This window comes from Pinus tabuliformis, chromosome 5_2 (assembly GCF_031772625.1).
Source record: "Pinus tabuliformis cultivar Carrire ecotype Pingquan chromosome 5_2, CPIR1, whole genome shotgun sequence".
Taxonomy (NCBI): domain Eukaryota; kingdom Viridiplantae; phylum Streptophyta; class Pinopsida; order Pinales; family Pinaceae; genus Pinus; species Pinus tabuliformis.
The window spans coordinates 420817056-420834671 of record NC_142306.1 but is presented as its reverse complement, the minus strand read 5'-3'; the positions used below and the strand labels follow the sequence as shown (position 1 = coordinate 420834671).

The following is a 17616-nucleotide window of genomic DNA, read 5'->3' as shown; positions in this document are numbered from 1 at the left end:
TTGCTCTAAAATATTTTAATTAAATATTTGTAAAATGAATTTTTAAAAGGAAAATCATATCATATGGATATATTAAAATATTTAAAGACAAATATTTTTTTTGTAATATTTGAAAATTTTGTTATCATGTCATGTAAAAAAATATCATTAAATCTAATATTAATATTAATATATTATAATATAGATGTTAATATATTATTATATTGAAATTAATATTAATATTATAATTTAATAACTTTTTTTTTTTTCTCGGCAATACTAACTACTTTTATATTAATATGTACAGAAAAACTTTACATCCAAAGAAGCTGGCTGCCCAGGGCCAACTGTGGCTCCATGGGTGGCATTATCAGACTTATATTTTTGCCTCGCAGGGCGATATTTCCAGATAGATCAAAATGCAGGACGCTGAGAGTTTCCATAGTAGCACCATAACGACCCACGCAGGGGCACTTCCAAAAAGACATGTAACCCAAACAAACTGTAGAAACTGAAAGCATAACCATGAACAGACAAAAAACAGGCAACGACATAAAACTTGTACCCAACAGTAGACTCCGCACCCACTGCGACTGTGGTGGCCGCGAGCAGGACTTAGCAACATGAAGAACACAGACCACCATGTAGAACAGAAAATTGAAATTGTCCATACCCCTGAACCCGACCTGAGAGAAGGAGGCAAAAGCAAAAGAGCGCCGCTGGGAGCTACTCCTCTGGTTCTTCTTCCATAACCATAGCCATGGGATTCTGCGCAGGGGCTGGCTGCTCGGTAACTCGAAGTTGGGAGGGGGGTTGAGGATGCTCTCTTCCAGAATTGCCCGCAGCAATTGCCGGCTCCCCCATTGGGAGCTTCCCCTTGCCGCTCGCTGAGCTATCCGCTGCAATTGACGGCTCCCCCATTGGGAGCTTCCCCTTGCCGCTCGCTGTGCTATCCTCAGCAAGGACCAGTGACGACCCTTCTTCATTCTCCTCTGGGATTTTGGTGAAAAGCACAGAGATATGTGCATTAATTCCTGCATTATCCCTGGAGCTACCCAGTGTGAAGATGACTGAGCCAAATGCTGGGAGCATGGGCTCCCCCTCACTAGAGCTACCAACTTCCATAACTTGACAGGCCGGGATAGGGGTGGCACCCATTCTTCTATAACAGTAGCAGCAGCAGCAATGATGATGAACGTCCGCTGCAGGGGGACGAGAGGATTCTCCACGCCCGGGGCCTCTTCTACAAGGCATCCTTTCACGCACCATGATAACCACCAGCTCCTTATTCTGTTCCCGAGCAGAGGAGGGCCGACAGTGGTTACGATCCCTTCCCACAGCTTGCTGCCCCCAACTTGGGATTGAACAGAGCTTAAATGAGTGTAGACACAGTCCAGGAAACGCAGGTATGAAGCGAACCTCGCCCCAACTCTCAACCACCAGCTCGCGGCATCGACACTCAGCGTTCTGTGTATCCCCCTTAACGCGTTGAGCTCCCTTCTCCATCCAATCCTCATACTTAAGCCCAATAACATTTCTGTTGAAATGACCTGCATTGAATGCGCATTGCAGGCTTGCCATCCCCTCCAGCGGCTCCATTAAGGATGCCCTGATGCCTTTCCCGTCTTGATGTTTCGACGGCTTGAGGCATTAAAGGCCCATGCTTTTTCACGTGGCAGCCCATGCCCGGCATGTGGCTCACCCTTGTCCATCTCGATGACACCCGCATCCGGGGCGATAGCCTCTGCTAGGATCAGGCTTTGACACTCCTGGAGCTGCTGCCTGTTAGAAATGATATTTGTGTCTCCCGATAAGAGAGAGTGATCAGTCTCTGTCCCAATGTTAGCAAGGAGATCCGCAATTTTGTTGCCCTCCCGTTTAGTGTGTGTGAAGGAGATGGCTCTAAAATTGCTGAGCTTCTGTGCTAAGTCATTCAACCTTGCTTCAAGCCTCCAACTGGGTGCTACTTTCCTTGCGTTCGAGCCATTCTGAAGACGGGTGGCCATGTTGATAAGAATCTGGGAGTCCCCTTCTACAATTAGGGGTTGTAGGTTGAGATTCCCTGCTTGCACCAGGCCTTGCCATAGACCTTCCAACTCTGCTGAGTTGTTAGTGTCCCACCCTAAGTTCCCAAAATAAATCCGTGTGGGTTTGCCTTCAGAGTCCCTTAATATACCCCCGTATCCTGCTGCGCCAGGATTTCCTTTGGAAGCCCCATCGAAATTTAGCTTGTATGAATTTTTGGGAGGGGCTTCCCATTGACAGCAGTTCTTGCTATTGATATTAGGAGCACTGCTCTTGAAAGAATCAAGGGGTAGCTGTAGCTGCCAATTATCTAGAATGTTGTGCTCATTATCAGTGGAAGGGAGGTCATCCTTAGTCCATACCTGAAGCGCCATTGTCTCTTGAATGTTCTTATGAATCCTGTTCCAGGTTTCCTCTAAAGGAGATTGCTTGTCTTTGAAAATGCGCTGATTACGTTCCTTCCATATATTCCAGAGGACGATCCCCGGAACAATACTCCATAGATGGTTAAGGATCTTGCTGTTGTAGGGCTGCATTGGCCAGAGTCTTAAGGAATTGATGATGTCACCCTCTCCCCTGCAACTTTTTTGACATCTGAAACTGACCTTGTCCCATAGTTGATTGGCTAGAGGGCAGGTATCCAGAAGATGATGGAGAGTTTCTTCATTTTGAGAGCAATTAAGACAGATCGAGGGGCCATGAAAGTTCCGCTTTCTAAGCTTGTCCCAGGTGAGTATTTTTTTATGACTCACCAGCCAAAGAAAGTAGGCGATTTTTGGCCATGGTCCTAGCTTCCATATTTTGCTCCACACAGGGTCTGGGGGAGAAGGGAAGTTGCATAACAACCTGTAAGCTTCTGTAGTAGTGTAGGACCCCTTGGGTAGGTATCCCCATCTGAGAATATCCCCGCCATTATCCTGCCTGATACTTCTTTTCTTAAGTTCGATCGTGAGCTCTTCTTGCTGCTGCGTATCTGCATTGTGGAGAATTAGGTCGCTCCTCTTCCATTTCCTAAAGCTATGCTCCATCTCTGAAGACCAGAATTGGTGAACTGTTTCCTGCTGCTGGTCCAGCCCGTCAGGTATTAGCGCCGGGTGAAGAATATCTTGGAGTTTAGGCCGTTGGTTCCAGGCATCGGTCCAAAATCTTGCAGTGCGTCCGTTCCTTATTTCCCAGAAGCTGTGCTTCTGAATTAGCTGGTGGTGTTGCTTGGCCGCATTCCATATTGTAGACCCTTTTTCAGTAGGAATGAAACGGATGAGTTCCTCTTGAGGTCGACTACCGGCATACTTGGCTGTCCATATTTTTCCCCAAGGCTTATCTGGGCTAGTGATCCATTGCCACCAGATCTTGGCGTTCATGATGGAATTGCTGTGTTCAGGATCCCTTAATCCAATGCCTCCCTTTTCTTTGGGCATGCAAACATTGGTCCATTTCACCAGGGCCCATTTGCGATTGGTAGCTGCGCTGCTCCATAGAAAATTGCGCTGTAGGTTTCTTATACTTTTTAAAACCCATTTAGGCGCAGCTAGAATAGAAAACAAGTACAGAGGCATTGCCTGCAAAACCGATTTGATGAGGACGATTCGGCTGGCTAAATTAAGAGATCTGTAAGTCCAGAGATTGAGACGATTTTCCAATTTCTCAAGCAGGGAACGCCAAGCGGGTTGCTTGAGGGCTGAAGCCGATAGGGGAGCACCTAGGTATTTAGAGGGCAGAGAGGCCGCGGGGAACCCCAGGATGCGAGAAACAGCAGTTTTGACTGAGGGCGGAGTATGGAAGAAAAAGATCTGGGATTTAGAGCAATTGATGTGCATGCCTGAGGCCTCCGAGAAATCTTGTAGGAGGGATTTTAGACGGTGGGCTTCTTGGGCAGAGGGATAACCAAAAAGCATCGTGTCGTCGACGAACTGTTGGTGGGAGGTGGCAGGGGAGTTATGCACGGAGATGCCTTTGATCTGATGAGAAAGGAGGGCTTGCTTGATGTGCCGCCCTAACCCTTCAGCCATAAGGACGAAGAGAAAGGGGGAGAGGGGATCCCCTTGTCGGATACCTCTTGAAGGATTAAAGGGACGGGAGGGGATGCCATTGACGAGAATAGAGAAATGAGTGGAAGTAATCAGGTTCAAGATCCAGCGGATCCAGGGAGAGCAGAAACCAAAAGCTATAAGCATGTTATGAATGTAATTCCAGCTTAGTTTGTCAAATGCCTTGGAGAGGTCTAGTTTGAGAAGCATACCTGATTGCTTTGAGTGCTTGAGGGAATGAATAATTTCGTGAGAGAGCAGGATGCCATCCATTATGTGCCGCCCTTCCACGTACCCTGACTGTTCCGGGGAGATGAGCCCAGGTAGCAGAGGTTTGAGACGATTTGCTATGACTTTTGATATTACTTTGTAGATGACATTGCATAGCGCAATGGGCCTGAACTTGTCAGGGGTGATGGCGTCCTCCTCTTTGGGGATGAGAGTTATGAAGGTGGCGTTGAGAGAGGGCAAGAGCCAGCGCGTTGCCCTAGATTCTTCAACTATCTGCCAGACCTCCTCCTTTAGCATGTCCCAGAAGGAGTGAAAGAAGGTGGTAGAAAATCCATCTGGCCCCGGGGCCTTGCCTTCTTTGAGCTGCTTCATTGCTTCGTCCACTTCCTGAGGAAGAATAGGGCGCATTAGGAGTTCGTTTTGTTCCTCCGTAATGATTTTTGGGATGTTGCTCGTGATTTTGCGTATGGCCTGTAGCCGATCTTCTCTTTGGTCTTGATGGATCTGTTTGAAGTGGTTGAGAAGTTCCTCTTCAATCTCCTCATGGGTCTCTACTTTTGCCCCTGACTGTTTTTGGATGAAGGGAATGTTATTGTGCATTCTTCTCTGAACAGTAGTTCTGTGGAAGAATTTTGTATTACGCTCACCCTCCTTCAGCCATCTGACCCTTGACTTTTGTTTCCAATAAATTTCTTCCTGCTTCCTTCTGTTCTCCAGCTGGCTATGGATGAGGCGTTCCTGCTCCAAGGTGGCCTCCGAGTGTCCTGCCACGATTACCCTTTGGTGAAGAATCTCCAGGTCCTGAGTGAGCTTTTGCTGCTCTTTGAAGATGTTTCCAAAGGTTTCCCTATTCCACCTTTTCAGGTGATCTTTGAGAAATCTTAACTTTTGCTGGAATTGATACATCTTTGATCCTTCTGGGGGAGTGAATGAGGCCCACGTAGTCTTCACAAAATCCTTGAAAGTAGGATGCGTGAGCCAAAATCCTTCGAATCGAAAGGGTCGTTTGGTTAAGTTACCTGGCCTTTGCCATTGTAGTGCTATTGGCCAGTGGTCCGATCCCGAGTGAGCAAGAATGGCTGCTGAGATGTCCCCTCCTAAGTGGACCACATTGTCAGAGAGGAGGAAGCGATCCAATTTTGAGGCGATCTGGTGTTTGCCCGACCTGCGATTGCTCCAAGTAAAGGTGCCATTACAAAACGGCATGTCTATGAGAGAGGTTGCTTGGATGAAGTCTTTGAAGTGGCTGTCTTCATGCTCCATTCTGCGCCTACCTCCCAGCTTTTCTTCAGTTTTAGTTATCATGTTGAAATCCCCGGCAACGATCCAGAGTGGGTACCTTCTGCTGTTGCTAAGAGCTTCAATTGTGTCTAGAAGCGCTATCTTACTTCCAGTATCTTGTGGGAAATAAACATTTGACAAATTACCATAAATATTGGTGCCCAAGATATGAAAGGTTGCCTGAATAAGGTGGTGCGCCGCATGAAAATCAGAAAGGGATACCGCCTGGGTATTCCATGCTATTGCCAGACCTCCTGAGGCTCCGGAGGCGTCTACTGCTACCGATCTACAACCAGGCCAGGCTTTCGAAAGTATGCTACCTAGCGTAGTACTGTTACACTTAGTTTCTTGGAGAAAGCACATTTGTGGCTTTTCCTTTTTTATCATATGTTTTAACATCCTGAGTTTTCCGGGACTGTTAAGCCCTCTTATATTCCATGATACCAGCTTCATCATTAACCGTTGACAGAGGGTTTGTAGTACTTTGTCAACTGTGCGTATCTGCCTGAATCCACCAGGATTTTCCCGATCTCTATTGTCCTTTGCAGATCTGTCTTTCTGCCTCTTTTCTTTGTGTCTCTTGTGCGCGGACTTCCGTCCCATTGGCTACCTGATTGTATTCCAAGTTGGCTTTGATAATAAGCTCGAGAAATGACCATTTCGAGCTTGTTGAGTTGGAGTTCTGGTATTGCATCGTATGCTTTTTTTTTACAAGCTAGTTCCAGCTCTAGGATGTCTAAGCCGTTCAGATCGATACTCTCGGGCTCTTCTTCCATGATTTGCACTTGATCGCTTTCTTCAGTGCTGATCTCTGGGTTCTGGGGACGTTCCGATTTTCCGTCAACTTCCATTTCTTTGATGATCTCTGGAGCTTCTTTCTGATCCCGTTTGAGAATAGAGGGGGAGATGACAGGAGAGGAAGATTTGGGAGGGGGTTGCGATGGAGGGGAAGGCGACGAGGAGGACGGGTGATCAGGGTTGGCTTCAGCGATGTGAGGCAGATTCTCAGAGGCTTGGCCAAGAATGTCAAAGCTGTTCTTGGTTACTGGGCCATGAGACTTGGAGGGCTGGGGTTTGAACCCATTTTGGGGTTTTTTGTGAGAACGCTTCCTGCTAGTGACTTTGGTGAAGCCATCCTGGGCAGGGGTATCAGAAGAGTCGGGAAAGCTATTTTGGGTGTTTTGAGGACAATCCCTGAAGAGATGACCAAGGGTATGGCATTTTCGGCAACGGAAAGGAACATGCTCATAATCAAGAGGCTGGATCCATTCCTCATCCCGATGAGCAAGAGTAACCGATTCTGGAAGGGCTTCATTGAGACGAATAAAAACACAAATTCGGGCATAGGAGATATACTTACGAGACTTGGTTTCTTCCGCTGATCTGATATATTCTCCCACCCCATTTCCTATCCTTTTGAGAGCTTCCTCCTCCCAATATTCATCCGGGAGAGAGTATAACCGAATCCAGACAGGCGCCCAGGTTAGATCTTCCTTGTCTGGGTTGAATCTGGGGATCCAGTCCCTCAGATACAGTCCGGCCGAGTTAAAAAAGTATGGCCCTCCCACTAATATTCTGTATTTGTCCTCCAAGCAATAGAATATTGCTGTGAAAAAACCTTTCGGCCCGAGCTGTAGCGTAACATCCCCCTTTGGTTTCCATTTCGCCGCTATCCATCCATTTAGGGCTTTCTCAGTAGGCCAGAACCCTATGAACTTCCCGATGAGGGCATGATCTCGCATGAACTCGATTCTTCTGTCTATCATGTCTCCTGGCAGCTCGATTCGTGGTCTTTCCTTGGCAACTGGTCTGCAAGTTGATGAAGTGACCTTCAGACCTTCTTCAGGCTTTTCAGTACCCTTCTGGGGATTGCTGTCTTCTTCCTTACGATTTCTGTTTCCTTTGTTGCCGTTCTGGGGTATTTTCCCCCCGTTCAGGACCTCTCTGTCCACTGACCCGAAGACGACGCTTTGCGCCGGATCTTGCTGCGACGGGGAGGGCACTGACGCCCCCCCTGCGGCTGAGCCATTGTGAGGCCCTGGTGCGCTGCAGATCTGTACCGCTGCAGCGATCTTTTCTCTTCAGAGATGAGCTTGACTGGGGCGCCGTCGAAGGAACGTCCAGAGCCCTAGCAGAACCCTAGCAGAGTGCTCACGAAAATTTGCTTTACCTTCTCTAAATTATAAAATTGAAAATTATAATTTAATAACTTAAGATTAATACAATATTAAATTTGTTATATTATAATGTATATTAACTCTAGATATATATAGGAAGGAAGAACAAAGACATAGAGTGATAGAGGTGGAGAGATAGAGAGCGTGAGAGGAAGGGAGAGAGATGAAGGATGAGAGAGGACTTGAGAGAGAGGAGGAGAGAGGGAGGGATAGAGAAATGGAATTGGAAGGAAAGAGAGGGAGGGAAGAAGAATCAAATAGAGAGAGAAAAGTGGAGAGAGAGGGGGAGTGAGAAGGGAGAGATGGAGAGAGTGTATATGTGTGGGGGGTGAGATGGAGAGATAAATAAGGAGAGATAAAGAGAAGAGGGGGAGAGAAGGAGAGATAGTGACAGAGTTGGAGGGCGAAGAGAGAGAGAGACAGAGATGAGATGGAGAGATAGAGGGAGGTGGGAGAGGAAGGGAGAGAGAGGAAGGAAGAGAGTGAGGATGTGAGAGAGAGAAGGAGAGAGGAAGGGAGAGAAGGAGGGAGGTAAGAAGAAAGTCACAAAGAGAGAAAGGTGGAGAGAGAGAGAGGGAGTTATAAGGTAGATGGAGGGAGAGAGGGAAAGAGGAGAGCAGAATGGAAGATAGATATGGGGGGGAGAGGGAAAGAAGGGGAAGAGAGAGAGAGAGAGACAGAGGGAGATGAAGAGGGAGGGAGAGATAGATAAATATGGAGAAATGGTGTGTATGTTTTGGGGGTGATATAAAGAGACAAACAGAAGACAGAGAGAGATAGATATATAGATGGAAAGTGAAGGGGGAATAAGAGAGAGATGGAGAGATGGAGAGATAGGTACATATGGAGAGAGAAAACATGTGTGTTTGTGGGGGGGTGAGATAGAGAGACAAAGAAGGAGAGACGGAGGGACATATAGATATAGAAAGAGGGAGGTAAGAAGAAAGACACAAGGAGATAAAGGTGGAGAGAGAGAGGGAGTGATAAGAGAGATGGAGAAAGAGGGGGAGAGAAGAGAAAGATGGAAGAGAGATAGAAGTGGGGGAGAGGGAGAGAAGGGGAAGAGAGAGAGAGAGCGGGAGAGGAATAGGGAGGAAGAGATAGATAAATATGGAGAAAGAGTGTGTATGTTTTGGGGCTTATATGGATAGACAAAAGAAAGACAGAGAGAGATAGATATATAGATGGAAGGTGAAGAGAGGGAAGAAGAGAGAGATAAAGAGAGGGAGAGATAGATATATATGGAGAGAGAAATCATGTATGTTTGGGGGGGGTGAGATAGAGAGATAAAGGAGAGATGGAGGGAGATATAGATATAGATGGAGGGGGGAAGAGAGGGAAAATAATTCTTAGACTAGATGCATTGATTTCAGTGTAGATGGTGATTTCTAATCCTATTTGATTGCTTTCATTGAAGGAGATAAAATGAAGGAGAGGGGAGAGGAGAAATGAAGAGAGAGAGAAGGAGAGGCGTGAGAGAGGGAAAATAGGGTAAGAGAGAGAGGGGGGGGGACACAAAGATGGAGGGGGGAGAAAGAGAAGGAGAGAGGGAGGGAGATAGTGATAAGGTTGGAAGGCAGAGAGAGAGAGAGAGATGGGGGGAGAGAGAGAGAAGAGGAGAGAGGGAGGAAGAAGAGATGGATTTGGAAGGGGAGAGAGGGAGGAAAGAATAAAGATGTATAGAGAGAAAAGTGGAGAGAGAGAGAGAGAGAGAGAGAGAGAGAGAGAGAGAAGGAAGAGATGGAGAGAGAGTGTGTATGCTTGGGTGTGAGATAGAGAGATAAAGAAGGAGAGATGGAGAGAAATACAGATATAGATGGAGGGGGGAAAGAGGGAAGAATATTTCTTGCATTAAATGCATTGAATTCATGGTAGATGGTGATTTCTAATCCAGTTTGATTGTTTGCACTAGATGCATTGATTTCAGCATAGATGTTGACTTCTAATGATATTTGATTTCTTATACTAGATGCATGATTTCAGTGTGGATGTTTATTTCTAATCCTATTTGATTGCTTTCACTAGATGCATTGATTTCAATGTATATTTTTTCTAATTCTATTTGATTTCTTGCACTAAATAGATTGATTTTAGTGTAGATGGTGATTTATAATTCTATTTGATTTCTAGTACTATATGCATTGATTTCAGTGTAGATGGTGACTTCAAATTCTATTTGATTTCTTACACTAGATGCATTGATTTCAGTGTAGATGGCGATTTCTAATCCTATTTGATTGTTTGCATTAGATGCATTGATTTCAGCGTAGATGGTAATTTCTAATCCTATTTAATTGTTTGCATTAGATGATTTAATTTTAGTGTATATGTTGATTTCTAATCCTATTTGATTGCTTGTTGATCCATGTGGATATTGGTGACCACCTTTCTATTCCACTTAGACCTCCACCATTGTTTTCTTCAATTTTCGGTTTCCTTATTTGTAGCACAATTTATTATTTTTGACAATTTTTTGGGTCCTAAACTTCCGGAGTCATTTTGTGGACCTAAACGATGTTTTTTAGGAAAACTGTGACCAACATGGGTGTTGTACTATGTTGGTCATTGCAAAGTTGTAGTCCTCGAATATATATTTCTAACAAGGTATTATGTGCATTAAGTGGAGATCGTATGCCAAAGTTACGACCTCGGGAAGTTGATGTACCAATCTACCCAAACGAGGCCCATAGTTTGGCACTTCATCTCCTAGGATTAGGTTTTTGGATGTTTAGGGTTTTCCATTGTTTCTCAATAATAAATAGGCCTTTGAGCCTCATTGTAACACAGTTTAATGGCATGTAGCCGCCACATCTCTTCTCAGAGATAAGCTACCATCGCCCGAGCTAGACTTATTTCCATTATGTTTGTAAGCATATTTCAGTATTTGATATTAATGAAATGAAGTGTTATTTCTACTGCATCTTTGCATTTGTGGTTATATCTGTAATTTATTGTGTTCATGTTTAAATCCGGATCAACGGTATTAGAGCGGTATTCTCTTTCTCTATTTTTCTTTGCGTGTCTCCAATGAGGTCAGGATATAAGGAGCTAGGGCTCAATCTGGTTGAACCTTTGCAAGATCAGCCTAGCAAACCCTAATGGCCGCCCATGGGGGAAGAAAAGAAAGACAAGGGGGCAAGAGATCGTATCAAAATATTTCTCGAGGAGGCCCTCGAGAAACAAAGGAATGCGATGATGGATAACTTTGCCCAGATCCTTCAACAGTTGCCCACCAGTGGTGTATCCACATCCAGTAGCCACTGTGGAGGCTCCACTCCTTTTAAGGTACAAGTAAACTTTGAAATTCCCATATTTGAGGGCCAAATAGATGTAGACATCGTAAACAAATGGTTAAATCTGCTAGAAGGATATTTTTCTATTCATGATTTTTCCAACCGAGAAAATATTACTTTTGCTCTTCTCAAAGCTGCCCCCCACGTTAAGGACTAGTGGGAAACCTACTGTGAGAAGAAGGATGAAAGTACGACCTCACTGTTTTTAGCCGCACCCACTTGGAACTCGTTCGGGATGTCATCACGGAGCAGTACTCCCCTATCAGGAGCTATGAGGATAAATACATAAAGTGGACAATGCTGTGACAGGGAAGGGACTGAGATGTGTCGGAGTTTACCAATGTTTTTCATACCCTTCACATGAAGTTGGGTATCAAGGATTTTAAGAAACATTTGGTACTTAAGTACCGCAACTGCCTACACAGTTACATCCAGGATGAGATGGAGTTCTTGGACATCTCCTCACTCGGCATGGCATACCGATATGCCATCAAGATCGAGAAAATTTTTAAACAGAAGAAGTGAGACTTTGGATCTGCGAATCTGAAGCAAGGGAAAGGTGCCCCCAAACCATAGAACAAAGGACAAAGCCAAGGTAGGGCAACCCAGGACAACCCACCAAAGCCGCAAGCAAAGAACAACACCACGAAGCCAAGGAAGGACACAACAAGTAGTGTGAATTCCATAAGAGCTCTACTCACAACACAAGTGAGTGTCAGGCCAAGCAGTCACTAGTGGTCGAGTTAAAGGCTTTAGAATCAGATGCATGTTCTGACTCTGAGTCAAAATCTGACAAGGGGAATGAAAAAGGGAAGTAGATTATCGATGCGGAGCCCAACGCCACCGTTTCCACCATGAAGATCCAAAAGGAGGAACCTGAAGATCCAGAGGAAGAGGAGTGCCTCTTCCACTCCCAAATGTGGGTAAAGGGTTCCCTGCTACAGTTCATTGTTGATAGCGGGAGCCAAAAGAACCTCACTTCGACAGAGGTCATGAAGCGACTGAGCTTACCGACCATAGTACACCCACAACCATACACCATCGGGTGGCTTCACCAAGGATGGGATCTTCACGTGAGCCAACAGTGTCGCCTTCAATACAGCATCAAGCCCTTCACGGATGAGGTATTATGTGACATTGCTCCCCTTGATGTTTGTGATGTATTATTATGCCAACCATACTTGTGGAAGCGACATGATGTTTATGAGTCAAGGCCTCATACTTTTATTTTTACTTTGGGAAATAAGTTGTACAGGATACTGGAGATAGCACTGCCTACCGCCATCTCTTTGGTTACTGCAAAACCATGCAGTAAGCTCATTTCCAAAATCAGGAAATTTGTTTTCCTGATGATACGCCCTCATGAAAGAAGAAGGTGGTGGCCAAGACCTCCAGACTGGGCCCCTTCGCATGACAACAATAGATGGACAAGGTCATGGAGGAGTACAAGGACATCTTCACCTCCCCCACAGGGGTTCCTATGCACTGTCAGTTCAAGCACTCCATCGATCTAACCCCAGGTGTGTCATTGCCCAATGGACCAATCTATCGGTGCTCCGTTCTGGAGAACGATGAAATCAAGAGGTAGATTCAGGAGCTACTATAGAAAGGTCACATTCGGCCGATTTTATCTCCCTGTGGAAGCCTAATCGTGTTGGTATAGAAGAAAGATGGGACTTGGAGACTATGTATTGAATATTGGGCACTGAACAAGATCACTATTTGGAATAGGTACCCGATCCCATAGATTGATGACCTTCTAGACCAACTCAAGGGGGGAAAATATTTCAACAAGATTGACTTGAATTTTGGATATCACCAGGTACCAATCAAACCCTCTGATGTGTGGAAGACTGTCTTCAAAGCCAAGGAGGGCCTTTTCGAATGGTTGGTTATGCCTTTCGGGTTGACGAATACTCCTGAAAACTTCATGAGGTTGATGGATGACATCTTGTGGCCATTAACCAACTCATTAGTAGTGTTATAATTGGATGATATCCTAATCTTTAGCCAGAGTTGGGAAGAGTACTTCCACCAAATTCGACAGGTTCTCCAAACACTGCGACAACACAAATTGTGTGCCAATTTGGAGAAATGCACTTTTAGCATGACCCAGGTTCAGTATCTGGGATACATTATTGATGAACGGGGGGTGCATGTGGATCCAACAAAGATCCAAGTCATTTGGGATTAGCTAGCCCTAACCATTCTGACAAAGCTCCACATCTTTCTAGTTCTTTCCAATTTCTACTGCAGGTTCGTGTTGGGATTCTCTCATATCACTTGGCCCTTGAGTCAAGTCACCAAGGGAAGAGTGAAAGAAATTTTTTTTTGGTTTGAATCTCAACAGAAGGCATTTGCAGAGTTGAAACATCTCCTCTGGGTTGCACCAGTGCTCATATTACCAGACTTGCAACAACCATTTGAGATCGAGACAGATGCCTCAGACTATGTTATTGGGGCAGTCCTTACTCAACAGGGACATCCAGTGGCATATCACAGTGAGACACTTTCAGACATGGTTAAGAAGTATCCCACTTATGACAAAGAAATGTATTCCATTATGCAGGCCTGCTGACAATGGTAGCATTAAAGTTTGGGGAAGGAAATAGTCATCCACACAGACCACTGGCCCCTACAGTTCATATAAACGTAAGGGATGTTGCAGAATGATCACCATCAAAAGTGATTCACATACCTGCAACAATTCCATTTGAATATCAATTATAAGAAGGAAAGCACTAATAATGTTTCAGACTACCTCATCCAACCACCGATCATGGCGTTAACCACCGTGCTCAACTCTTGTGGCCACGAGACTTCTGATTGGCCACTTCTCTATAACAGCAACCTAGAATTCAGCCACAAATACCAGGCGCTCTTGGAGGGTCAACAAGTTCCAAACTTTCACCTCTAGGATGCCCTGTTATGCCACCTAGGACACCTTTGTGTTCCTTCAAGCGAGCGTGCCAAGATGATTTGGGAAGCGCACTACAGTCGAGCCGTTGGGCATTTCGAGGTGGAGAAAACAGTGGCAGTACTGCAAAATTATTTCTATTGGCCAAATCTTCGACATGATATCGGGAAGTACATTAGATCCTGTATTGCCTGTACCATTTCCAAACCCGACCATCAAGAAGAAAGGCCTCTATACTCCGTGCCTACCCCTAGTCAACCTCGGTAATCCATCTCCATGGATTACATGTCGGGCCTTCCTTCTACTAAGCATGGCAATGACTGTGTTTGTGTGGTCGTCGATAGATTCTCGAAGATGGCCATTATGGTGGCTTGCAATAATAATATCACAACAGAAGCCACTGCTAAACTATTCTTTGAACAAGTGTGGGTACACTTTGGGATCCCACAGTCTATCATCTTAGTTTGGGACAACAAATTCCTTAGTACATTTTTGTCCAGTCTCTGGTCGATGTTGGACACCAAGCTCACTATGTCCACAACTTCCCTTCCCCATACTGATGGCCATATAGAGGTCGTCAATAGGATGATCATACACATTCTACACATGTACAACTCAAAGCATCCACGTACACGGGATGAGAGCCTCCCCTATGTCCAACACAGCTATAACTGGGCTCTCCACAGCTCGACTGGCCACAACCCTTTTCAGGTGGGCTTTGGATTCCATCCACTATGTCCCATTGATGTGGCCATGTCATTTGCAGCTACTTAGGCAGATTCAGCTCATGTCCAGTTCGAAGCCGATAAGGCAAACAGCTTCATTGAGCACATCCAACATATCCGCCAACAAGTCCATGACATTATGGAGAAATCAAATGCCAAGTACAAGTAGTGACATGATCAACATCGAGTTCCACATAAGTTTCAAGTGGGCGACAAAGTCTGGTTGCATTTGCAAAAGGAATGCCTTACCAGAGTCTATTGGAAACTCAGACCACTCCAATATGGTCCTTATACCATTACCAAGGTTGTGGGAGACAATGCATTTGAGCTCAGCATTCCCCCATTCCTTGGCTTGCACCGAGTGTTCAATGTGGACTGCCTTCAACCATACTTCCCACCATTATTAGACACATCAGACATTGCAGACAAACTCACACCTACAGAGTTAAATCCAGATTGCATGGAACAAGCCAGAACTGATTGGATCATGGACACACAAATCAAGAACACCCGATAGCAAAGGATCCAACTATATCGAGTTGTCAAAGTAGGCCAACTCCTTCACTAGGGCAGGTGGTTCACCAAGGACCAAGTTCAGCAGAAGTTTCCTCATCTCATGGAAGAACTCAACGCAATGGGTACCATTGCTTCCTAAGGGGGGAGGAATGATCCAGGTGGATATTGGTGGCCACTCGCCTATTCCACTTGGACCCCAACCATTGTCTCTTTTAGTTTTTCAGCTTCCTTATTTGTAGCATAATTTACTATTTTTGGCATTTTTTTGGGTCCTAAACTTCCGGAGCCGTTTTGAAGCCCTAAACAATTTTTTTTGGGAAAACTGGGACTAACATGGGTCATTGATCGATGTTGGTCATTCAAAAGTTGTATTCCTCAGATAGATATTTCTAACGAGGTATTGTGTGCATCAAACGGAGATCATATGCCAAAGTTACGACCCCAGGAAGTTGATGTACCAATTTACCCAAATGGGGCCCATAGTTTGGCGCTTCATCTCTTAGGGTTAGGTTTTTGGATGTTTAGGGTTTTCCATTGTTTCTCAATAATAAATAGGCCTTTGAGCCTCATTGTAACACAGTTCAGAGGCATGTAGCCGCCACATCTCTTCTCAGAGATAAGCTACCATCGCCCGAGATAGTCTTATTTCCATTCTATTTGTAAGCATATTTAAGTATTTGATATTAATGAAATGAAGTGTTATTTCTACTGCATCCTTGTATTTATGGTTATATCCATAATTTGTTGCGTTCTTGTTTAAATCCGGATCACTTGCAATAGATGCATTAATTTTAGTGTAGATGTTCATTTATAATCATATTTGATTGTTTGCACTAGATGCATTGATTTTAGTGCAGATGTTGATTTCTAATATTATTTGATTGCTTGCACTAGATGCATTGATTTTAGTATAGATGTTGATTTCTAATCTTATTTGATTGTCTACACTAGATGCATTGATTTTAGTGTAGATGTTTTCTAATCTTATTTGATTGTGTGCATTAGATGCATTGATTTCAGTGTAGATGATGATTTTTGATTTGTTGTAACTCAATGTATGATGGTACATTAACTTAAAGTGATTGGATTAACAATATGCATTTGATTTTAATGTAAGCACAAAAAAGTGATTGACAATGTTCATTGATTTTTGTGTTATAGTAATTCAACATATTAATATTGGAGAACGAGAGAGACAAGGTATGATGTTTACTACAATAGTTTGAGTTAAAGAATTAAATGGTTTATGATCTCGACTTTCTTTTTCATATAACCAATATGAAAAGATGGAAAAACTAACAAATAATGTAAATAATTTGTAATCTGGCCACTCATTAAATAAAATCCAAAATTACATTATTTCTTGACTTTTGCAAAAAAAAAACTATAGATTAAAAAAATCATCAAATCATTTTGAAGGAAATAAATTATTTCAAACATTAGCAATGAAACAAATTATTTCAAGAGTAATCTTGACGCAGTAAATTATTAAAACTACTCTTCAAGATATATTTAGTAATACATTGTCAAAAGTTGTGATACCTAAAATTAAATGGAATAAATATGTAGTATCAATCCTCTTGCAAATTACTGACAAGATTGTCTCCCTTGTTCATAACCAACTAATTACTGACAGACAATTACATACACATATGGAAATATATCACAAATATTGTAACATTCACAAACATTACCATTCAAATCCAAACACACAAACCACTCAAAGCAGCGAAGTGCAGACGTACAAACCATTCAAGGCAAGCAACAAAAACAAAATTAAAGAAGAGAATGATGTAGACATGTCAAACAAAGAAAACATAATGTAAATTTCAAAGTATGAAGTTTATCTCAAACTAATACATAATAATGATAATCTAAAAATGTGTCATTATTGCCCTCAACTTGAACCAGCCTAGATCCATCTAACTCTGGATCTATCATGCACCGAGAGGGATCAAATCCATCGAGGTGCAAACATTTCCTCAAATTCTTTACTCCAAAAAGAAGGTTTGCACCTCGAGGGATTTGATCCCTCTCGGCGCATGATAGATCTAAAGTTAGATGGATCTAGGTTGGAAATAAAAAAAATAAAGTGCTAAATGAACATGAAAAATGTTAATAATGTCATTTGTAAATAATTTTTGATGAAAAGTATTGGTAATATTTTTTATGAAGAAACTTTGAATAGAAAATGATTAAATTTTTTAGAAACTTTTGTGTAGGTTATAGTGTTTTTCTCTTTATGAAACTAGAATTTTCAACCAAATTATGCAATCTGAACTCCTAACTTTATGACTCCATTTGAACAAACAAAATTTGTCATAGTGTTTTGAAATAGCACCAATTAAAAAGGATTAAATTGTTTAGACAAAGTTGTGTAGGTTGTAGTGTTTTTCTATTTACTTGAATATATTTGTCACTCAAATTATGCAATCTCAACCCCTA

At 43.4% G+C, this 17616-nt stretch overlaps 1 protein-coding gene across 1 annotated transcript in view; it reads right to left on the bottom strand.

Annotated features, from left to right (window-relative positions):
- Nucleotides 1-1577: 1577 nt before the first annotated feature.
- LOC149159361 (uncharacterized) overlaps nt 1578-17616 on the bottom strand; it is a 100419-nt gene continuing 84380 nt past the window's right edge. The window contains exons 2-4 of the mRNA XM_089434268.1: nt 6027-7597; nt 5040-5829; nt 1578-4829 (exon numbers count right to left, since the gene is read on the bottom strand). Of these exons, the coding sequence (XP_089290394.1) occupies nt 1578-4829; nt 5040-5829; nt 6027-7597 (5613 nt within the window). The remainder of the gene's footprint in view (nt 4830-5039; nt 5830-6026; nt 7598-17616) is intronic.